This window comes from Micrasema longulum, unplaced genomic scaffold, assembly GCF_059751315.1.
Source record: "Micrasema longulum isolate JH-2025_06_02 unplaced genomic scaffold, ASM5975131v1 h1tg002065l, whole genome shotgun sequence".
Taxonomy (NCBI): domain Eukaryota; kingdom Metazoa; phylum Arthropoda; class Insecta; order Trichoptera; family Brachycentridae; genus Micrasema; species Micrasema longulum.
The window spans coordinates 43204-68862 of NW_028279232.1; the positions used below are offsets into that span (position 1 = coordinate 43204).

Genomic DNA, 25659 nt, shown 5'->3' on the forward strand with positions numbered 1-25659 from the left:
TCCCTAGAACGGGGGCTGGTCGAGGCAAGGGATTGCTCGACCGACAGCTGGTGTTAGCAGGTTGATGAATTATTCGACCAAAGCTTCGAGCTCAATTGGAGGTGTGTTGTCGGCGGTAATGGAGCTTGTTGCTTGTTTACTAAAAAGAAAAATACTATTAGAATAGAAATGAAATACTGGAAAGAGATTCATAACTTTTGAAAATATTTGTAGCTTTTGAATTTGAATTTTTGAAAAAAAATGCCCTGGGAGTCGGAGGAACTTAAGCGACATAAACAGTTCTTGGCAAAATGGCTTCCAAACATTTATGACTTTGGTTTTTTATATAAAATGACTAAGATTACAGTTAATATTACGATTTTGAACATAAATGAAAAGGAAATAAATTGTGTAAACTAACAGCACATACAAATTTGTCAGTTATGTTTCTCTCTCATATTTATTTTTCTTTAATATACATATTTTTTTTGGTAAGTAGTTTCCAGCTTTAAATATTGGTGCCATTAAACTTAGGATTTTCTTATCTAACAACATACTCGGATTAAATTTATGTCAAATGTCGCTTAAGCTCCATAGGTTCTAAGCGTCGTAAATGTACTTGACATTTTCTATTACTCATAATGCTTGTATTTGGATTGCAGAAATGAGTATACACAACACATACCATTAGCTGCATTGGCAGCTGTGTTGACACTGCTGTAGGTTTTCTCTATCCTCAGAAAAGCATCAGGGAAAGGGAATTGCGCTGGAAGGTGGAATTTGTCAGAGAATCGAGCGTCCAGCTCTGAGGGCCGCATGGAGGAACCTCGTACTGGTGGTTGAGGTGGGCCATTGTTCTGTGATGACTGAAATATACAAGCAAAGTGCAAATATTAGAACAAGTATATAACAACGTTTGATATTATGTAAGAATGAGAATAAATGTCTTATTGTAATCAAAGGTTAGGCCGTATACCTACTGGAGAAGTGCGTAGTTGACTGATAAGTTGTGTAGAATCAAAATTGAAAAAATACTACTTTAAGTTCATATTCATATAAATCATTCGATGGCATTAAATTTTGCTAAAAACTTTTTAATAAGTATAATTCTAAAAAAAGAGTTCGAAATGAGTGATATGATACCGCAATACCGCATAACCTGTTTTTTTTACACAAATGTTTTACTGCAATTGATTCATTATAGGGACCAACAGCTGCTAGTTTGAAATGTTTGCTTTTTTTTACACAAAATAATGATAAAATCAGATCAGAAACACCTTTTTTGTATTTTTTAAAGAAATATTTGTGTTCTTACACAAATATTTCATTTTGCGGGCCATTTTCAACGAGTTGCAAATAACTCACTATTAGAAAATGGGAATCAAGTTGGGGTAGAATGGGATTTGAACCAGGGACCTTTGAGCTGTGAGTCCGACACACTAGCCACGGAACCACAGCCTGACTAAAAATTATTTTAAAGGAACGGCATTTTAAAATGGAAAAATTATTTGAAATGATTATATAAACTTAAAAGGTACTTCTGGTTGAATAAATTCCTTTTGTACTAGAGATAATTTTGAAAATAAAGAATATGCATAAAAAGTGAACTTACATTAGATCTTACGTGTTGCGGTGTGACGGCCAGGGGTGGTGCAGGGTGGCGGTGTGGAGGAGGCGGGGGCGGCGGCAGGTGGGAGGGGCGTGCGGGTGGCGGAGGGGGGCAGTGGGTGGGAGCACGGAGAGGAACCCTCACTGACCCACGGAGACCTGAAAAGAGAAAAAAATATAAACAAAGTTGAACTCCGTTTTAACGCTCACGGAAATACCGAGATTTCGATTGCAATGAGGGAACATTCGTTAAAATTTTTGTTTTTGGTTTCCTTGGTACATTTATTCATTTTTATAACGAACTATTTCTCGGGCATACCGAACAAAAATAATGACAACAATTGTGCAAAACTCTTCAATCGTTTAAAAATAACATTTTCGAAATAAGAACCTCGTAATCGAACAGGCGGCTAATTTGAAGGACCGAATTTGCCAAAGCAGTTTAAAAAACATTGCGTTGGACAACACAGAAGGCAATTATCCACGAAAAGAAGTAGCATTTTCTTCACGCTAGTAACGTGTCTATTTAATTATACGCCATTGGTTAAATGATTAATAATGCGGTCTTACCTAAAGGAGGTTGTGGAGCAAAGTTCTTTCCCACTACTGGAACCTTCCTGTCGATGCAGTCCTGCGACATGTGGAAGGCAGAGGGCCGGTTCCCGAGGGTGTTGAAGTCATTGTTTGGGCCTCCGGACACCCCAGGGGGACACGGAAGGGCTCCCAGGGGAGATCTAAACAAATTGTTTGATATAAAATATTAAATAATCATATAAAAATACAATAGTTTAGATCTCGACAAATTCTGAAACACTGTTTTTGTAATGTATTTATTTTGTCTTAGAACATTTTTGAAAAAAAAAAAAATATATAGATATAATTTTTAAACGTAGGCAGCAGTCTTTTCTGGTGTGCCAATATCTAGTTAGTATTTTTTTGTTTATTTAGTGAAATATTTAAGCGGTTCTAAAATTGGTAGACTGTAGTGGAATGAACTTATGTATGTTAAATTATTCCAGTTTGAAACCATTCTGCTAAAGATGAAATTTCTCTTGGGGTTGAGGCCACAATTGGTGATGTAGATGCTCGGGTTAAGTGAGAAAAGTCAAACAATAACTGAGCCTATTGCAGGTGAAGTGAACCAACTGACAAAATGGTCAAACTTTTGTATTCAATGTTTTATGCCTAATCTTATTTTATTGAACTGTTTTGATAATTTTAATCAACATGGATGTTTTGTAAATAAAGAACCAGGAAAAAAGGTTTCTAGATTATAGTAATTACAGAAATGTAATATAAGCAATGAGTTTACTTCACATTTCAAATGTCAGCTAGTTCACTTCATCCGCAATGGGCTCAATCAGTAAAAAGATTGAAGTATAAAGTAATATATAAAATCAATAAACTGAACTATAAAATACCAAAAACCTTATAAAAAATTTTTTTGCGCAAAGACACTCGATGACCATATCAAGCAGTGCAAATCTAAAGCCATTTTCATAATAAATATTATCAACTGCATTTTGTCAAAGGGGAGAAGTTTTTGCATAGTTCTTTAAATGACAAGAAAATTTTTAAAAATATCCTCAGGAACTTATATTGGCACTTCTTCACAATATTTTAAATAATCCCACTTCGCCTGTTTATCTTAGAGAGCTCTTCCAACCTCTATCACAGCATGGACTATCTCTTCGTTCTAGTAACGAGAGAACCCCTTTGATACCCATTCACTGGTCTAATTTTTTTGCCTCCTCTTTCACAGTAGTAGCTGCTCAATAGTGGAATAATCTACCCACTAATGTTAGAGACGTTAGATCTTTATTTACATTTAAATCAAGATTGAAATGTTATATACATAGTAGAGTGTAGATTTTTTAGTTAATTTTTGTTTCAAATTTTGTATAAAATTATATTCTGTAAATTACCTAGAATATGTCCATGTACTTGTAATTTTCTCAAACTGAACGGTTTGGGAAAGTAGGAAGAAATTGCCTTAAGGCAATATACCCGCCCTTATATGTATATAAATTGTTTATGTATATAAAGTGTTAAATAAATAAATAATAAATATTTGCACATATTCTTTTTTTTAAAATAGCATGTAAAACAATCACAAAAAACGTAAGTCCCGATTTAACATAGATTGAAATTCTAACAATATGTTATAAAATATAACAAATAAATTGTGGTATTACCTTGGCACTCGCATACTTTGGGCTCTAGATGCTGGCTTTCCATTCATAATCAACTTCTTCATAGGTGGTGATGGTTTTCCTTCATTACTGTTATTGTTATTTGTGGTGGCTTGTTGTCCGTTGGGTGATGCGACAATACCAGGTGGTTTGGGGGCCAGATTTGGTTTGCCGTGATTCACCACCTTGTTTGGTAAGTGGCCACTATCTCCCAAGTCATGCAGCACTAAGGGACTCGGCAGGGATTGAGACTGGCCGAGGGAAGATAAACTTCCGCCGATGTTGGATCCGTGTAGTGAGCTCCTGTTCTTCTGCAGTGTTCCCATGGTAGGACTGGGAAGACCCGTAGTGCGAGAAACTTGCTGGTCGGATGTGGATAAGTTCTGTATTCGCTGTACCAACACAGTTGAAGGCAGAACTGAATCTGAAGAGCTCTGGAACAAGTCAAATGAGAAAATTATATAATTATTGCAAACAACTAGTATTTGTGAAACATTTAACAAGAATTTTAAAAGTCTAGATTTATTTATAACACTCCATATATAGTAAATACAAAAAAGAAAAGAAAAACTTGATTCAGAATAACGGAGAATAGATGTTTTGCCTTTTTTTTTGTTCTTTATCAAAATTTCCCATCATCAAATCAAATGCAATTATACACCGCGAGTTTCCTTCATTCATCCTCTACCACTATCTCCTTTTTTCAGTTTTTCTTTCTTTAAATTTTTTATCAATAATATTGTTATAATTACTTACAATATAATCTTTTATACTGTAAAAACCTGTTTAAAAACCTTTGGAGAATCAAAAAGTTTGGAATAATCCTAAGAGATGGCGTTAGTATGCACTAATGTAAATCAATGATAAAAAGCTTCATCCTTCATTAGATGACTGTTAAAATTTCAGCCATTTTTGCTTATGCATTTACAAGTTACGGCAGTAATAGCAACATCTGAGTTTTGTGTTCGGAATAAACATTATTATTTACATAAGAAAACGATAACCGTGACCAAAGCCAAGCTTGATAAGTTTTATACGGACTCTGCACCGTCAACAAAGATGATTCAAATGTGGTTTTCTGACTTTCTTTGTGGCCGTACAAGCACCGATGACGCTGAACGATTTGGACGCCCAAAAGACATTAGTACACCAGAAAACGAGGAAAAAAATCCATGATATTATGTAGAACGACCCCAAAGTGAAATTAAGGGAGCTAGCTGAGACCACAAAGATGCCGTATGGAAGTGTGTTCAATATCATACATGACATTTTGGGTATAAATAGGCTCTGCGCGTGATGGGTGCCCCATTTCCTAACAGTGGATCAAAAACGAATTCGTGTTATGACTTCCCAGCAGAATTTGGCAATGTTTACGCGAAATGCAACGAAGTTTTTGCTCTGATTCATACATAACGCCGGCCAGGAGAAAGCATTCTGGTCATAAATAATTATGTATGAAATAGCTCAACTAAGTAAATATCTAAGTCATTTTATTTATTATTCGTTCCCGTCCACATATTGTACTAAACCTCACGAACAAACAGCCATGTTGATGTTTTGAAAATGATTAAAATGTACGACATTGGGCATAATATCCTAAATTGAATTATTATATTTTCTTACTCTTTTGTTAGAAATTATTAAGCTAGTAATACATTATTGGGAAATAAAACACAGTAAGTCACAAGTGTTGAGTGTGTCACAAGCCATAAAGGGTTGAAATAAAAAATCAAACATATTTGGTGATGAGATACACTTAACCTTGAATTTAAAAGCGAGTGTTGTTTTATATTCAACACCATAATTCCAAACGAGGAAAAAATATTATTTGGAATGGTGTGCAGGTATGAATATTAAATATCTGTCCGTATAATGCAATCAAATTATTGAACAGCGTGAAGGTGATATAAAGAATGGAAGACCATGATTTACTTATGTATTCAAAAAATTGCTAACATCATTACTGTGTTGGAAAAGGTGAATGTGAGTTTTGATACGACTACAAAAGTATGCATTGATGCGAAAAATATAAGTTAAATAATACACTTAGATTAAAAATGTATGAAGAAAAAAAACAATATAACCGTGACTTGAAAGCAGTGAGGGTGAAGGTATTCAATTTATAAACATGAATATAATAAATATTATATAAGTATATTTTTAAAAAAATATGTTCAATAGTCATTATCTGAATAAAATTATTAGGATAAATATTAACAGTCATGTCTTATTAAATAGTTTTATTGTACACCACTTGAAAACATGAGTCATTGTATGACATCATAAACCAGTTTTTTTCCCTTTATTTTAACGTAATCATCAGTATAAGTATTATCTTTTGTTTTATATTGGTAAAAATTCTTTGGACAATGTTACTATTAGACTTATCTACTGTTAGCTGGCGCATCATTTTTTTCCATGGGAGTACTAATCTAAAGGATATCCCAAATAAGGGGTATCAGGATAACCTTACTAAGGCAACTCCAATGTCGTCGGGCAAAACAAAATATTGATAATATACATAAACATTGCACAAGACAAGGGAAAAGTACCGCATAGGAAATTGAGGTCACCAGAATTACACAAGAAAGGAATACAAATGATTTGTCAATGAGTGCGGTTTATTATTTTTATTTCATGGTTATTTTGTGAGTAAAATCCACATCATTCTGCTTAAAAAAAGGAATGACTCATAAAATTTAATATTACACAGAAGATAAAATAAAAGTAGGCAAGCTTTAAGGCTGTAGTCGGGAAAAACGAACGCAAAATTAGGAAATTATACGATTTTGCCATTTTAAAATGAAGGTTTTTTTTTAATCGGGCAATAATAAAAAACAAAAGCACATAAATTAGATAACAACAATATGCTTATTTGTTTATAAATTTGTATAAACCACTTAATTTTTTTAATTACACTTCGACCGGTTTCGAGGTTACTACCTCATCGTCAGGAATTTAACTTAAAGAATTTAACGTCAGGAAGTTAAATTCCTTACGATGAGGTAGTAACCTCGAAACCGGTCAAAGTGTAATTAAAAAAATTAAGTGGTTTATACAAATTTATAAACAAATAAGTGTAAAATGTCATACCACAAAGTGAAAAATGTTTTTGATAACAATAATAAACAACAATATGTTTTAAAGGTATTTCTGTTAAAAAATATGCTTACAAGTTTTATGTAAGTAAAATATAATTACTTTTAGACCGGCAGATTACGCCATTTCAAATTTAGACTAAACTTAGGTATCTGGGATCTCAATAAAGACTAAGTATTGAACAAAAATTTATCATTTTAATTTGAAGATAATACATTTAATATAAAAGTGGCCGCGGCCAAATTTTAATTTTTTGTTTTTGAAAAAAAATACAAGCATTTTAAATGGCCATTTAAACTAGTCAATGACAGGTCACAAGCCCTGTAAATGCCTAGACTTCCATATTCTCTTCTCAATTTTTTTTTCTCTCTCTGTTGCAACAAATTCAGATCAGAATTGAGGACCGTTTTAACAATATCTACAAAATGTAAATTTTTCAGGAGAAAGTTTTTCCATGTTAAAAATAAAACTATTACGATTTTAAATAAAATGACATTTTATAGATATATAAAATCCTTACACATGTACTAAAAATCAACAATGTAGAATCAGTAAAATTATTAGTAAAAATGTTCTAAATTCACAAATTTTCACAAAAAAGAAATATCTACATATTTTTGTGACAGGAATGTATGGAAAATTGATTTATGTTGGGAATTAAATAAGTTTACTGTTGCATGAAATAATTTTAAACTGATTTTTTAAATTATATGACTACTGACATATCTAAGTACGTAAGTAAATATGTAAATATCACATTTAGGTATTTACCTCCTATATATTTTTTACATACATAATAGCACAAATAAAGTGATAACAAAATATATTTCAAATAATATTATTTTATTATTATTATTATACTTCTTTTTTCTTGGTCGAAATCATGTTTTGTTTGTGATTTTTTTTCGATTTTAAAAAACTTAACACCCCAAAAAAATATGTAGATATTTCGCTTTGTGAAAACTCTATGTAGTGTAGTTATTTTGTTTTGTAAAAATTCTTGATATTTGAACCGCTACAACTTCGCATATATATCGTTTTGTTAAAGTTTTATTTCACCAATCAATAAACAAACGAATTTGTTTTTTTTTTTGTAGAAATTTCACTTTGTGAGAACGGTCCTCAATTTAAGCTAAACTTAAAGAGTTAGTATTTGAAATACAATTTTATTTTTTACTGCAGAATTTTCTCTGTAGATTTTTCTTAAGTTGTAATAACCAAAAATTAAATTTGTTTTATTTTATAAATTATTAAACTTTGATAATTCGTATCAGAAAACAAAATGGGCAAGTGTAAGCCAATCAAACCAGTTTTTTTTTTTTTTTAAATGCCAAATATTCAAGATGGGGAGAGGTTTAAAAGCAGCCAAATATTGGGGAAAAAATTTGACCGAATTATCTAAACAAAAAATATTTACAGTTATCTTATTTAAGACAAAAAAAATCAAATGAAATGTAAATTGTATCACAACATGATTTGTTTAATCTAATCAAAATAAATTTATCTTTATTAAGTAATTCATTTAGGCTTCATCCATGTGAAAAGGGATAATGGCAGAGACCTCCAATATCAATGATAAAAAATATTATTATCTATGTGTTGTGTGAATATTGATAAGAATTATAAATACGGAATTGGACATATAGTTAAGCAGCAAAAAATAGCAACATTATAATAATTATTAAAATACCACAATTATTTAGATTCCTATGTTAAAAATTTGGTACAAAAATAATACAAAGATCAAAGATGAATCGGGTTGTGGTCCTGTGGCTAGGTCTCGGACTCATGGATCAAAGGTCCGTGGTTCAAATCTCACTCTACCTCAACTTGATTCTCATTTTCCAATAGTGAATTATTTACATCTCGTTGAAAATGGCCCTCAAAATGAAATGTGTGGGTAAATAATAAGAATGCAAAGATTTCATTTTAAAAAAAAAGTACAATATTAAAATAAATAAATGTAATGTTTATAAAAAAAGTACATATGTTTAATGCAGCAGTAATTCTTAACATAGTGTTTTTGTAATTTACAAGTTCAGTATACACAATAGTATTTAGATAATAGAACTTAATCGTCAATTCGTCCAGAAAATATCTAGAAAATGAATTAGTTGTAACTCTGCATGTACCATTTTAAGCATCTACATTGACAGTGTTTAGGACAAAGGCTTCAGACAACAATTTTGGCCGAAGTGCTTTAAACCAATTATGTGGATCTTAAACACATTCTGGAAAAGGGTCGAGTCAATAGGTGTTTTGCTAGAATTTGTATAAGACCTACATAGTTGGTTAAAATAATGAAACCGCTTTTTCCACAGTTGTGGCTTGAAGCCTTTGTACCGAACACAGTCTATATGTTTACCAGCAATCTTCATTGTTCTACTTATTAAGAGCATGCGTGGGCTGAATTTCCATCATACAACCATATTCTGTATTTCCTCCCTAGATTATGGCACTAGAGTGATGATTTTTTTACAATATAGATATCCATTGTTGGCACATCATTACATTTTTTTTGATAAATTATTTCTTAAAGGAGCTGGGATCATCCAAAAACCCATAAAAGTGCCTAGTTTTAACGGCTGTCCTCAGATGTCCGGTATACAAATATGATTACTATTTTTGAAAAAAGCAAAACAGTGTGTAAAATGGCCACTTAAACCAGCCAATGACAGGTCACAAGCCTTGTAAATGCCTAGACTTCCATATTCCCTTCTCAAAAATGTTTTCCCTCTCAGTTGTAACAAATTTAGATCTGAATTTAAGCTAAACTTAAAGAGTTCAGCATTCGAAAATACAATTTAATTTTTTGCTGCAGTATTTCCTCTGTAGATTTTTCTTAATTTGTAATAGCCAGAAATTAAGTATGTTTTATTTTATAAATTATTAAAATATGATAATTCGTATCAGACAACAAAATGGAAATTTTATTACGTTACCAATAAGTCAAATTCATTGCTTCAAATCTAAATAAACATTTATTGTGTTTAATAATAATAATAATGTTTGGATAATTTATATAGCGCCATTTTTGTGAAAATCACCTCAAGGGCGCTGTACAATAAATAAATATCCCAACACGTCTTGCAGCTACAGAGCGCATGGACGGTTGGGATTCTAGTTCCTCGTCTCCAATTATGATATATATGAGCTAGATAACAGAACGTCTTGCAGCTACGGAGCGCATGGACAATAAGAAATCTAGCCCCTATTTACATTTTTAATTTTAAATTTTTTATTTGACAATGAAGTTTAGAGTTTAAGTGATATTTTAAAAACGAAATAAAAAGCAAATTTATACAATTAGAATTTAGATAATAACAAATCTTGCAGCTACTGAGCACATGGACGGTTGAAATTCTAGACCCCATTTACTAAATTTAGTTATTTGATAGTTGATAACATTTACATAATATGATAAAAATAATATGGCGTTTATTCAGATAGTTGTACAAAATACTTATTTTAACAGCTAGTAATTCCATAACTTATACAGGATGTTTTCTAAACCCTTTCACATCCGAAACCACAATGATCAGTATGGGCAAGAAGACATATTAGCATATTAAAAAATATATTCAGAACAAAGAAAATTTAAAAAATATAATATTTAAAAAACGAATGGTTGCTTACTTCTGCAGGGGAGAAGTGAGGGGATACTACTCGTATCAGATTCCCCCTTCCCCTCCTCGTTTCTCCACTGCAGAAGTAAGCAACCATTTGCTCTTTTTGATATTTTATTTTTTAAAACTATATTCGTTCTAAAAAACTATTTTAATGTGCCAATATATCTTCTTGCTCATACTGATCATCGTGGTTTCGGATGTGACAGGGTTTAATGAACATCCTATATATTGACACTGTTTGGGTTAAATTAACCACAATTCTGGAAAATTCGGTTTCACTATTTCAAATATATTTTAATTCAATTGCGTAGGTCTTATATACATTTTAGCTAAAGGATTTGAACTGCAAATGTCTATTGACTTAAATTCTTTTGCCAGAATATGTATAAGACCTATGACACCGTCACTTGTACATAGTTTTTTTTTTATCTCTTTGACCTTTTTTGTCATTTTAGTAAATTTTGGACTAACTACTCGCATACACTACCGTTTATAAAGTATTAAAGCACGTTCGAATCAAACTTTAACTTCAAATCATCGCTTCTTTAAAATAAAACATTGTCATATTGCATTAGAAGGTTCTTTTCTTTCTGCTTATTGAACTGAAAATAAATTGATACCTTAAGTTGTATTTGGTACAGAATCAACAATTCTATTTGCTGCGGTACACAGAAAACTTTTCTGAAGAAACAATAATTATTATTTAGGAATGAGTACGCGAGGATTCAGCTCCCTCTCTATTCCGACTCCTGTTTGCCATCCGCATACGGTACCACATACACATCAGTAGTACTTGGTTGTTCTGTAGCATCTGTGAGAGAATGACAGGCTAACAATTTTTAAATACCTATTCCTCAAATCTGTCTCCTGCGGCCTATCATCTTAACATGTGGTATATCAATTAGAATGTGTAATGATTATTGTTCTACAAGGAATACTGCGTAGGTATGTGTGTATGTACATACTATAGTAAATGATATTGCATACATTCATTATGAAAGCCAGTTGCCATTTTTATGTGGGATGATCTAAAAAACACACTCGTTTTAGGATCATTGACTTTTAACAATTTATTTATTTATTTCCAATTTATGTACTATATTTTTTACATTAAAGATAATGGAACTAACTGGGTGTCCTGTGCCGAGGGAGACACATTATATAATTTTGAAACATGCCTTAATAAACATAATTAAATTATAATCTCAAATACAGATAAAACATAATAAAAACACAAATATCACAAATAAAAACATCTTTTTACCTATTTGGCCGGATCCACTCATCAATCCGTGCTCACTGCGCATACTACCTCCATTATCCATTTCTTAATAGCGATTTTATAGTGATAGTATTTACTAATTTAATAAGTAGGTTGTACACTTTAATGGAGAAGTAGACCAATGCTCTTTGATCGAAATTTGTGTTAATTTTCTATTGCTTTTGCAGCATCAGGGTGGAATGTTTAGTAACTCTAGTAATTGTGTTTTGTGTCATGGGAGGTATTGAATAATCAATAATTAATTATACCAAGAATGTTCTTATAATACGTATTATTGCGCAGAAGAAATATAGATTCAAGTGCAACATAAAGTTGTTGATATTACTGAAACAAGATAATAGTACACCTGAATTAAATATGGAAGTCTAGGCATTAGCCAATGACAGGTATCCCCTCTCAAAAATGTTTTCCCTCTCTGTTGCAACAAATTTGGATACATTATGTTAAAAAAGATATGAGTAATACAGATAAACAAAAATTGAGGTTTGCATCTCTTTAAACAGCAACATAGTTATTGTATATCTAACAAAATTATTTGAATTGCTTTGCAATACACTCACTTTACACTTTGTGTTGACAACCGCCGATGGATGGGCATACAATATTTTTTACAATAATTTAATTTTAATAATTTATATTGTTAATTATATTTAAATATGTATTTTATTAGTGTTTATATGTAATTAATGAATATTAAGTGTCTTTTTTTCATTAAAATATTTCTGTAGATTTTATATTCTTTTTCATTGTTTAAACCAAATAAATAAATAAAACAAAAAAATATTGTCAACATTACTGAAAATTAAAATTACATTAATTTATAGATCTGAAGCGTCAAAAAGGTTTAAAATAATTCACAAGTATAAGGATCACACAGTATTTAATGGTATTTCATTTTCTATTTTGTGATATAAATAAATAATTCTAAGTACTTACGAAGTTCCTAATATTTAAAACAAAGTATAAAACTTTGCTATTTTATTTTTTAATTAAGTTTTATATATTTTTACTAAAAAAAAAGTTTTCTTATGAAAAAGCACATTTAAGAATCTAAAAATACTTTTAACAGGAAGAGATATAAAATAAACAATATATTTTAAAAAAAAAGAAACTATGCATGGAAGGAAGTGTTAATAATGTACAGAAAGGTCACAGCCCAGATTAAACTAAACAACTAGGTCTTATACTAATGTGTAGTATATATTGCATGATTAGGCACGAACAATGCTAAATTGGCACCAACATGGCTTCCACAGATACAACACAGAGGGTGATTTTCGACATTGTGATAATCAATCTCTAGTTCAAATGAGTTGAACTTTACTACAGTGAATACTCACTTTACAATGTAGTTCATGGATCAATTATTTAAATAAGGGGTTACAAATATAAATGCCCTAAGTAATTAGAATTAGCTATATGTTAATATAACTATGTCAGTGAATGTTAATATATATAATCTGTCAGGTTTATTTGAAACTAGTTATGCATTTAAAAAGCGAAAACGTACAGGTACCCGAAACAGGTTTTTATATGAATTAATTAAGCTTATTTGAACATTTCTACAGATGGGCAAATATAATAAATACACTATTAATGATCACTGAATATAAAATCTAAGAAAATGTACAAAAATGGAACTGAAAACCGGTAAGTTGATACTTTGCACAAAAATATTAGGAATGCTAATAGAAAAATGAATTGGATTTTTTTTTTTTTGAAAACTTGTGACACTGCAGTTTTTTAAATCCCCCTGCAAATGGTACAGTAATGTTGTGTTACATTAAGCAAAAGAAGAGATATTATGAAATACAGGTAAGTAAAAACAAAAATTCAACCCACAAAATTATATAATGTTTAATAATCTATATACCATAATTTATAAAAATAATCATAAATTTAAGCTGACAGCAAAATACGACTTCATTATTTTAAAAATAAAAAATATATGTCAAGTCTTGTATTCTATGTAGACTCATGTGACATCATAGACATAGTATTCTATGTAGACTCATGTGACATCATAGACATAGATTTTTTTTAAAAGTGTACATTAACAGTTGTACATAAGGTAATTTACATTTGTAGTTCATGTAATATTTTCAGGTGTTGAAAATATATATAAGGCCAGATGATTCAGATTCAATAATACAACGTGGTACTTCTGTTTACACAGATGAAAACAAGTAATACTAATTTCATAATATCCTGCTTCACCTAAATAGTGCGTTCAAGTTAGATAGGGTCTAAATTAAACAAAAGAACAATAAGTAACAACATTTTTTTTATCAAATGGTGTAAATTACCTAAGACTGAACTAAACTAAGAGTCTTAGACGGGCGCCCAGGATGCAGAAGAAAGGTCGGTAGACCAAGGCCGCGATGGGAAGATGAAATAAAAAAGGATGCTCCCAAATACTGGAAGTCTCTAACCGAAGGGTTGCAGCCGATGACAGAAGGAGTTGGAGGCGAAAGTTAACGGAGGCCATGGCTTGATATGGGCTGTGTTCAGGAAGAAGAACTAAGACTGAACATATTCGCTTCATGTATCAAAACATGATGCAATTTGAGTACCAATCACCACCCGATTATTAGGAGAATGGAAAGTCTAAGATTTACAACACTTATGAGTTGGTATTGGCTGCTTAAAGTTACCCACTTTACACACCGTGTTATAGACTGGATTCCAGATTTAGGCGTTTTGAAATTATGGGTGAAATATATATTTTTTTCGAACATGAATTTAACAATGCGTAACAGTAATACCTTTTGTCCGCCTCGTGGTCAAATGGTCAACACGTTTGCCTACCATTCAAGAGGTTTTGGGTTCAATTCCCAACATGGTTGACATGAAATATTTATTTAAAAAAAAGGTTTTACACTGAAACATTTCATAGTCCCTGGACTGGCACCTGAAGTGTAAGATTGATCATCTTACCTCCACGGAACAAAACATATTGAGATACGCTGCGGTTAGTGTATCAATGCCAATGGAGAGGTATGCAGAAGGAAGAAAACAATATTTTACTAAATGTGCGTAAACGGGTACATCAATCTGTTAGTGAATAAATTTTAAACCTTTCTAAAAGTCACTATGTTTCGGATCTTTAAGATACAACGAAGCATATATATATACGCAAACGAAAACGAGGTCTTCAGGTAAAGGATTTATTTAAGTGCCTAAATTCCAAACTGTGAACATATAGCGAAGTCACCTGTTCATAGGATCAAAAGTCTTCAACGGCTCGTCACAGAAGCCCAAGAAATAAAAAAATGAAAATAAAAATATGTATTGTGGACCTATCTGAGCAGTTAGTTGAAGATTTCATTTGTAATATGGTGTGTTGAATACCTCACTGGCTCAACGGAAAAAGAGTAATTCCTACCTCTATACAAGGTTACCTAGTGAGGCAGGTATTTATTAAATAAAATATTTTGTGGAAAAAAATTAAGATACAATAAACAGTAATGAAATTGTTTTTTTTATTATGTTCAATTTATTTTTATAGAAGGAAATCTATCTAGCATTATTATTTTTTAAGTATATTTTTTTAAATGGTGTTGCATATCTACCGTGTAAAACCAGATTCCGGTAGATTCACTACTCTCCTTATGTTTGAAAATGATAATGATGATGGATATAACTCACCTGTGAGAGGCCGGACTTGGGGGGTGCGGGGGGCTGCGGGGGTGGAGCCCTGTTAGGCGGGGGTGCGGCCTGCGGGGTTCTGCGCGGCTGCCCGAGGCTCTGCCCCAAGGCAAGGCTCAGCTGGCTCACGGACAGCTGTCCGGGGTCCTTCTCCACCACCTTCTCAGGGGACGGGGTGACTCTCCTGGGCAGCGTGGCCGAGGACAAGGGGGCCCCAACTTGAGCACCACCTGTAATCATAAAAATAAATACTGATTTAATCTCATGGAAAAAATATTATTAATACAGGGCGGGGCAGAGTCGACTGAACAGTTTTGAGGGGGTATAAATAAAGAACAGTACAACTTAGAGAAAAAAGGTTTATTGTATTCAAATGTGTAGGTAACCACATTTTTTTCATCATTTTTTGAACATTTTATCAACAAGATACATTGATGAAGGCGATTTCTGAAGTTTTTAGCACACTTTGATGGATATTGCCGCGATTTCAATAGAGTGGCCTTTGGTGGAGTTACCATGGGTATTCAGCCCAATATCAAAATTTTTGTCAATTATTTACACTAATGAGGAACTTCAGCCCTAACGGGAAATTGGGTACAATAAATGTTTTCTTACGCGCGGCAAAAATTGGAGCATTAAATTGTACAGTAAAGTTTCCGTAAAATGCATGATTTAAAAATATAAAAAAACAACTACTTTGAACGACGTCACTAGTTCATATGAATCAACCAAAGATAAGAGAGTTACGGAAGATTTCCGGTTTGCTCGCTGTCAATAGACCAATGGGCATAACTGATCGACAATAAGCGGAAGAGAACCTCTGACAACACGCGGAGTTATTTCAGAAATACAAAACTTTAAAAAATCATAGTGCTAAATAATACGATAAATAAAAATTGAAAAAATTTTTTTTGGCATAGTTTAATAGTCTATTAACAAAGATTTTTTTTTAAAAACCACCGAACTTCCTCGTTGCAGCTCCAGAGAGATAAAAATGGGACTCATCGCTACAGAAAAAAGTTGCTCTCGGAGGGATTTACTGACAGTGATTTTAGCAGGCGTAGTCAATAAACACTCAATTCTTGAACAAGCAGTAGTTTTTAGGGATGAAACTACAAATCTTCATGAAGAATAAGGAAGTTCAGTGCTATAGGAAATTTAAAATATATTCAAATGAATTCCTTAGAACCACGTCACAAGTTCTTCCGAATCAAACAATGAGTGTTGTGATAGATTTATGGTTTTCAGGAAGCCAACTCACCAATCAGCAGAACCCACCTACAAGAACTTGTGATGTCACGGGCGGAGTAATTTCAAAATTACAAAACTTTAAAAAAATCAGTGCTGATGATATATTATACTTAGTTTGATAGTCTATTAACAAATAAAAAAAAGTTAAAAATCCATTGAACATCCCCATTCTCCTCAAAGAACGATTCCCAAAGCAACCGGGCGATTTCAAGCTGAACATTTTGACAATTATACTGCTCAAATGCTACTCTTACTTGATGGTCATTATCGGGAATTTAACTGTTCTGGGTGCTAAATGTCCATCTCCTCTTGTCGAAAAAAAGCCCTTTGCGTGGCGATCACCAAACGGTTATTTTTGTAAAACGCATGCACGACAAATTCTCAATGCACTCTAATCCAAATCACGGTAATTGCTAAAAACGTGATGATAGTAGAAATACAATGAGACTATTTGCCTACCAACTACTCAACCCCAGTGCGAGCAGTGACCCTTCGAAACCACTCAGTCGGTTCCCGCCGCACCCAGTACAAGGAATAAGAGGATAAAGAGAATAAGGAGAGGTCTCAGCAAAATGTTTGTAAGAGGTTTTCCCAGAACATAAATTATATAATACCCAAAATCTGTTTGTATTTTCCTTGAGGGGAGGATCTGAGTTGGGAACTCATTGATGATTTTGAATTTTTTTGAGTTGGTTGTTTCATGTAAATCAAATGTTTGTCTTTGTTCATTCTATATTAATTAGCTATGTGTTATTTTTAATGATGTTCTCGTTATACTATATTATTCCTCCCAACTCAATGCAGGACTTAAATATTAAATTAAGGGCAAGCAGCTGTTATCTGATATGCCCCTACCTTATCTTTCTAGGGGGCAATACAATCAGAAGTTAACAGAGCTATCTTCAACTGTCTATAAAGTCAAATCGATATTTATGTACAAAAATGGGTATATTTGTATGAAAATTCAAAGTATCTTCGTTGGTAATCAGTAATCAAACATGTTTGAACAATTTTTTTTTACAAATATACTATTTTTCATACAGAAAGCTTAATTTTACTTCGTAGATAAATGTTAACATTCTATTGTATTACGGGCCCTTGTTATGCTTATTTTACTTCCTGTATATGTCCAATTAGTTTTTTAATGTATTAACATATGGTGCCGTAACTATTCCTTGAAGTAGACCATTCAACACATCCACAGATCTGGCATCGATGAAATGCTTTACATTTTATATGGAAGTTACACAACATAACATCAAATCCTAAATAGTGAAGGAAACATACTATTCCAATACAAATGGTGTCATTGGTGAAAAAATAATACTAATGTCAATTGAATCCATGAGATAACTCCTGCAAAATAATCTAATAGTGGCCCTGAGATGATTTTCACGAAAATACGCCTATATAAATAATAATGAAAAACGTTATTTGCGATGTTGTTCATGTCGACCATATAATTATTTACAATAGGTATAACACTTGTTATTCCTATCGGGTGTTTATTAAATGACTCATCACCGAAGCAGAGACATCATACTCGTATGTAATATTATTAGATGATCTATTATGATAATAACGGTCACTCGGAACTTTAATTAGTCATGATGTAGAACACCCCAATCCAGCAGTCGGGAATTAGTTTAGATGGCGGGCCTTATGAATATGTCGATTCTGTTCAGTATGATAAATATTTCCAAATAAACCAAAATTATGGGCCAATTATAGTTTTCTATACATTACTAAATACAATGTCAAAAAAGAAGAAAAAAAAGCGTACATTGAAATAGCCACTCCGCATCATTCCACACATAAAAAATAAATAAAATATTACAATAAAAAGGAAATAATAAAAAATAAAAAAAAAGTTTTTGTTTACTCGGAATTAAAAATCCTTTCGTCGGCGGATCCATACGGAACAAGAGAAAATAAAAACAATAAAGTGCACAAAAGAAAAAAATATTAGGTAGGTACAGTTAGATTAAATTATAATTATTATTTTTAATTACGGTTCTAGCATTTTCTTTAAAAGTTTTGTTAAAAGTGAGAAAATACATATCTATTTCAGCAAAAAACGTGTTATAATTATTTACAATGCTGGGCAAAGATGCATTACTATTATTATTCGTGCTTGAAATATCATGAAATCAACGTGAAATAATTGTTGCAGCCGAGTTGTACGTTGAGGGATACGAATTTTAATTTTCTCAAGCAGTTGAGGGCAATCTAAGTTATTATTGCATATTTTGTAAAGGAAAACGGTATCATTGATGATTCTTCTAGATTGTTAGGTATCGATTTTATGATGTACTGTAGCTTCTTCATAGTTATTGAAATGTAAATATTGACGATAGTTTAGGTGATGCAAATTTTTTTTTTTTAATTCTTTCATGTCTTGAAATATATTTGGAATATTGAGGACACCAGATCTGATAAATCAGATTTATAACGGTCAAGTCAAAATTCAATATATATATAATCAAAGGGATGATGTATGTAAGTGGAAGAAGCTAGAAATGTAAGCTAAGATAGGATACACATGTTGTGGTGTTCCATATATATTCTTGCAAAGGATTGGTGTAATGGTAGAAGTAGTAAATAGTACAAAAAAATATTACAGATACATATTCAAAACAGGAATTTGCATAACTAAAATAAATATGACAATGTGTTGTTGATAGTATAAATGTACTTCCTGCGTTTGTTTACCCAAAACATGAAAATATTTATAAAAATATGTTGAATATGTATTAAACAGCTTACTACTGCTATGGTGGACGTCTGGATATATTTGATGAACTTCCGGGTGAACTATTTGAGTTTCCGAGTAAACTTGACAATAATAATGTGTTCGAACAGAACAAGGCGAAGAAGAAAAACTAGACACGCTACTGTTGAAACCGACGCCGTAAAAATCACGATTGTACTGAAAACAACCAGGGAAAAAGTCCGCATTCCCCATACTATATCTGGTGCTAGATGGGTAGCTCGTGGACAGTAATACTCTGGAGTTGTTGAATCGCTTCATGTTCATTTTTTCTCTGAAGATAGTGAGTTTATTTCTCATTTTGGAGTACTGCACTCTTGCATTATTACTCGCCCAAAATTTGAACTCTTTCACTTTCTGAAATACTGATATATTTTTGCAGGAGGTTTTAAAGGTAGGTGAATCTATTATTAAACCAGCAGCAAACCGCAGAGAAATATTTCTATTATATTCTTTAGTGTATTGGATAATTTTTTGGAAGTACTTCTTTCTTTTCCTATATTTCTTGGGATATTTGCTAATTTCTGGACTTTGACACATAGTGATATAAGCCAACTCAATAATCTTCTCATTGTAAAGTGATTTAACTATTTCGTATGTGTCAGAATCGCGTAACCGGTTACAATTATTTTTTATAAATGATAATAATTCTTCGATTTTCATTTGGTTCAAATTTTTCTCATATTTTGCGGAACTCATGTCACACAGATTGATTAAGAGTTCAAATTTAAAAACTGTTTTATCAAAACTTTCTCAGCTTACACATTCACAAGTGACCATAGTAAAGTTAAAATTAATACTGATAATTCAACCGAACAAGTATTGATGTTTTTTGCAAGTTTGTCAAAACAGACGCTTATTTGTTGATTCTTATTTCAATAATTCATATTTGTTTGATTTGGATTGTTGAAAACATTGCAGTTATGTTTAAAGACATTAAACAATGCTTATTAACCAAGTAATTTCATTTCTTCGGGATGGATCTTCCAGTTTTTATAGATCTCTTCGCCATTGTAAACACAGAACACAGTGTGGTATGAAGATGGATCGGCAAGAGTTAGCTCAAAGTCTTATATGTTGATCGTGTTTTTAAATACCGTTGTCCCTCGTTTGTCTTTGCTACATAGTTTTATGTTCTTTTAGTTCAGTTTCTTGTACATACGTTTCTTCATATAACTATTGTAATTGGCTTAGGCTATATGCATTATAAATAAATGACTTAAACCAGCCAATAACGGGTCATAAGCTCTGTAAATGCCCACATTTCCTACTCTAAAATGTTCTCCATCTGTCGTAATGCTTTAATCTGAATAACTCCCTAGGGGGTGAAATACAGTCCTGGTTTATATCACAATTATTAATTTCTGTGAAAAACAAATTAAAAAAAGGAAATCCTACACTTTATCATGACTTACTTAAAGGATGTTGATAAAAAGGAGGTAGCTACTTATATTTAAGGAATCAATCGAGATACGGACTTTTATGGTTTATGGTTTGATTTGATAATAATCCAGGAAGCAAAATATAGTAAGTTCTATAGTAGTAGTACCTAGGTAATAAAAAACAACTTCATATTATTTTAAATTTCAAGTTCAAGTATACATTATGTTCATATTTTCAGATAAAATAAAAAGAATTGATGGGTCTTGAACAAACATGAGTGGAAAGGTAGAAACGTTAAACATAAAATTATAACATGTATTTGTGTATTATGAAATTCTCAAATAAATTATTCACTTTATTTATAAACTAAAAACTTTTTTTAAAAATGAGTGGGTTATGCCGCAATTTTTTTTAATGTACTTTTTAAAATTAATAAAGATTTTATGTATAGCTCTTTCAAATAAACCCAACAACACTGTCAAAAAGTAGCGGAAAACCAATTTTGAGCGTGAATCAAGGTGTTATTTTATCAATAATTGTATTGGTGTTCAAAACTTTAACCCCAGATGCCTCTGCTTTTTGTTTTTGTCTCATAACACTTTTATCCATTCCTGGGCTGATATTCGGAACGGAATTGAGCGCGAAGAGATCGGTCTGTTGGCGTGTATTTGATACGTAAACACGCATTAAAGATGCGTTTTCTATGCGCGCTTTTGTGTTCGGAATACCACCCCCGGTGCCATTATGTATGGAATTGGAAAAACGGGGATGAATGTAGGTTGAATGCTGTCAAAATGCGATCTCTCAGGCGATTGTGTGGTAAAACTGTGTGCGGTGCACAAGATCCGAGCACTATACAAAGCCGAGACCAGCAATATGGACAAGAACAAGGAAGGCTAAAACCATTTACGATGCAAACGTTGACGGACGCAAAAAACGAAGAAGACCAAAAAAGTCATGACATGACCAAATCCAACAAATACCTGAAGATAGACATGTCAAAAGTTAAAATAATCGGCGTGCGCGCATTTGAAGATGTATGAAAGTCAAAGTGATATGGCGTTCTGTCCTCTCTGCCTACCCCTACGGGAAACGGGGTTTGTTTGTTTATCAACATAGTGATTAAAATATCATCAGTTAACCCTTTAGGTGCCACAACCGAGATATCTCACGCAATGGTACAGAGTAACATTAACATTTGCGTGTAAATATCATAATCACGCCGAATTACATGCCTTGGGAATAAGAGATCCATTACTCTCATTTATTAAATCGTATCTTACTGGTAGGAAATGTTAGGATAAATAACTATTTATCAACCAGTGTTGATGTTACATCGGGTGTACCTCAGGGTGCTCATTTGGCACCCCTGCTTTTAAATTAGTTTATTAATGATGTTGCTAAATCATTCTCTAACTCTCGCTTTCGGCTCTTCCCGGACGACAACAAAATTCTCAAAATAATTCAAACTTTACAAGACTGTTTTCTTCTTCAATCAGACATTAACTCTTTTAACCAATGGTGTAAAGTCTATAAATTAGAACTGAATATTAAAAAATGCAAAATAATGTCATTTCATAGAACAAAACAACCGATTTTCTTCGAGTACTTAACAGAAAACTCCAAAAATGATGTAGTTAAGTCCATCAGAGATTTAGGAGTTGTTTTGGACTAAATTAACATACAACGAGCATATAGATAATACAGTAAATAAAACACTGAAATTACTTGGCTTCATTAACAGAATATCCTCTGATTTTACTAATGTCCATACAATCAAAACTCTTTATTGCTCAACTGTTCGCCCTCTTTTTGAATATGCTTCCGTGGTCTGGTCTCCATTCTATGTCAATCGCATAAATCACATTGAATCAGTCCAACATCGCTTGCTTCGAAAAGTAGCATGGATGCTTGGATTAGAGAGAGATAATTATTCTTATGCCGATATAGAGTCAATGTTAAATATTTCTAGTCTATAAAAACGTAGAACTAATATTGATTCCATATATATGTTCGGCATACTAAACGGTATAATCGATGTTCCATTATTATTGATACAAGTAAAATTCAATATTCCGACTCGTAGGTTGAGAAACAATGAAGTACTGTTCATCGATCAGCATAGAACAAACTATGGCCTTAATTCTCCAATGACCCGTCTTTGTCGTATTGTTAACTCAAGACAAGATCTGAACTTTTTTGGTTTAAGTTTACAACAATTTAAACGAGCACTAAATAAATAGTCCACATCTTGTCTTGATGTCCCTTATGTTTGTCAATGCTTCTTTTCTTTTTTTTTTTTTAATGTTTTAAACTATTCTTTTATTGTAATATTTAAATCCTATAAATTGTATACATGGACAATGTCCGTTAATAAATAAATAAATAATCGACATAAAGTTTATTTTCATTCATATATAAACTGTAGATCGCATAGCTACTCTCTTATTCCAAAATCTGTTGAATTTGTCTGGCATTTAAACAGATAAGAAAACTATGTAAATATCTTAATATATTTTCCAGCTTCTTAAATTGATTCTGGCAATAACCCTGGTAAAGTTCTCTACCTAAGTTTCTTTCTTATTACAAATGAAAGCAATAAAAACTATATGAATAATATTGATTATATAAACAAATACCTACCTACTTAAACAAAAAGATGTAAGTATTTAAATTTCAAGATAAGAATATATTCTTACCAAATCCTTTTCCAGTTGCCCTAAGTTTGGGCATCCCTCCAGCAAACAGCCCTCCGAGAGAGAGCGGTCCCCCGTTCACGGAGGGCCCGGGCCCACGAGGCCCCACACCATTGCCAGCACTAGCCGGAGCCACAGGGTTGACCTTTCCCGGTATAATGGGGCCACTCTTGTCCACCGTTACGGCTTTCTTCAGCTTGGCTCCTTGTCGGATGGACTGCAGCAGCTCGTTTCTCCCTTCTCCCGAGTCCTTCTTGGCAGAGCGGAACAATTGCGCGGGGGCGGCGGGCGGCGGGGGGCCCGGGGGCGGCGGCGGCCCCGGGGGGGGCGGCGGAGGGGGGGCGGGCATCTTTGGTTACCTAACCTCACTTCAGCACTTACACTTTTCGAAATGTCAGTTTTTTCCTCATTCTTTATTCGAGTGTTTATCGTTCCTTTTTCTCATTTCGTGTCATTTCTATGTTATTTGACACCATACTTAAAAATTAAAGATTAAAACATTAACGTACGCAGATACGATGAATTAATAACAATGTGCGGAAATATTACACGAAGGAGTGTTGAGCTTATCAGTACTTGTACTATTTATGTAGAAGATAATACCGCCGATGACTATTGAAAGGTAAAAGAATCGGCCGGTGGGTGTATACTGTACTGTGTATAGAGCCGCAACTCGTACAATTGAATAAGAATGCGACAGAATGTCAGATGAATAGTAATTAGTAGGAGATTGACCAACCCGTGTGAATCACAATCAGATATTAATCACCAGAGAGCGAGAATATGGAAATGTCATCCAGCGTTTTAATGTGACTCATTTTGATGATCATTTATAAGGCCACAACGCGGATAATCCATTAACACGCGCACCATTTGTTTTCTTCGTAATAATTATTATTGACGATCGGTTTGTTGCCAAACATGGCAAGTCAAACGGAGGTATGGTGCACTTGTCAATAATTATTGTAACGATCGTCAATTTAGCAGGTGTCACGAAAAACGAAAGAAGCGAACCAGTGTAAAATCATTGTATTATAGCACCAGGATCAATGAAAAGGCTATGAAATTAGGAATGTTTGCTCAATATTTGAGAACACTATCCATTTGTAAATATGTGTAGGCTTATGCGAGTGTTTGTCAATGTCCCATCGTTTGCTTACATGTACACGTGAAAAATATACAATGGAAATTAAGCACATATATAAACTAAGAAACATACGTATAATTACATAATAAAGGAAACATAACACAAACTAGAGTAACACGTCAAAATATATACGAACGAGTTTTCACAACTTTCTACAACTCCACCTCGCAATCTCGCACTAAACATGGCCGAATTTGACGAGTGATGACATTGCGCAGACGACCAACGCGCAGCTGACAGTGGGAGGCGCAGATGTCTCCCGCGCGGTACTTTATTTTTGAATTTTTTAAATTAAGAAATCTACCTACGCGAAGAATAATAATTGTTATAATTAGATTATTTCCAAAATATATAATAACGTATTCAAACTGGGTATTTAGTGAGACGAAAATAATATTAGTATTTATTAATGCTGAGAATGCTGACAAGCGCTAGGCATTGGCCTACAGTGCCATGCAGTAAGTTAGTAAGCAATAAAATAAAAGGCGATGTGCAACAAATGTGTTAATCATAGAATTATAATATATTATAATTCTATGGTGTTCATTTCATGTACCACGACATCGATATTTACCTTTTTCTGTAAATATACGACTTTCTATTATTATTTTACTGTCATTAAAAATTAATATCCTATCCGACCGACGGTTGGGCCTGGTTGCGTACTGCGAACCAGTTTGTTAATAAAATAATGTAATAACATCGGCAAAAGCTTAGAGTATATAAACTCTAAGGGCAAAAGCATCAAATTTCATATGCGACGCCATTGAATCAATAAAAAAAAACAGGCAACGGTCAGCTATCGTCAACTGTTACATGCTAACACCTGAAGCGTAAGACTGACCATCTTTTTGTTTTAAGGGTGCGTCTACATTGCAATATTCCACAGTCCCTGAACTGGTGTCTGTAACGTAGGAGTGATCACCTTACCTTATATCATAGAATTAAGAATTCTATGCCTTATATGTAGTAAAA

General features: G+C 32.8%; 1 protein-coding gene across 2 annotated transcripts; it reads right to left on the reverse strand.

The window, feature by feature from the left end:
* On the reverse strand, positions 1 to 24884 carry Vrp1 (Verprolin 1). Of its 2 annotated transcripts, none has more exons than XM_088239093.1 (8): positions 24757 to 24884; positions 23541 to 24014; positions 15438 to 15667; positions 3783 to 4213; positions 2158 to 2321; positions 1592 to 1746; positions 665 to 845; positions 1 to 139 (listed from the first exon to the last, which is right to left on the reverse strand). In XM_088239093.1, exons 2-8 carry the CDS (start codon positions 23884 to 23886, stop codon positions 54 to 56), a joined length of 1593 nt encoding a protein of 530 aa, XP_088095219.1. In that variant the 5' UTR covers positions 23887 to 24014; positions 24757 to 24884; the 3' UTR covers positions 1 to 53. The 2 variants fall into 2 exon arrangements, with proteins under 2 accessions (XP_088095219.1, XP_088095218.1); XM_088239092.1 differs by having other exon boundaries at positions 24821 to 24860.
* Between the last annotated feature and the right edge of the window lie 775 nt (positions 24885 to 25659).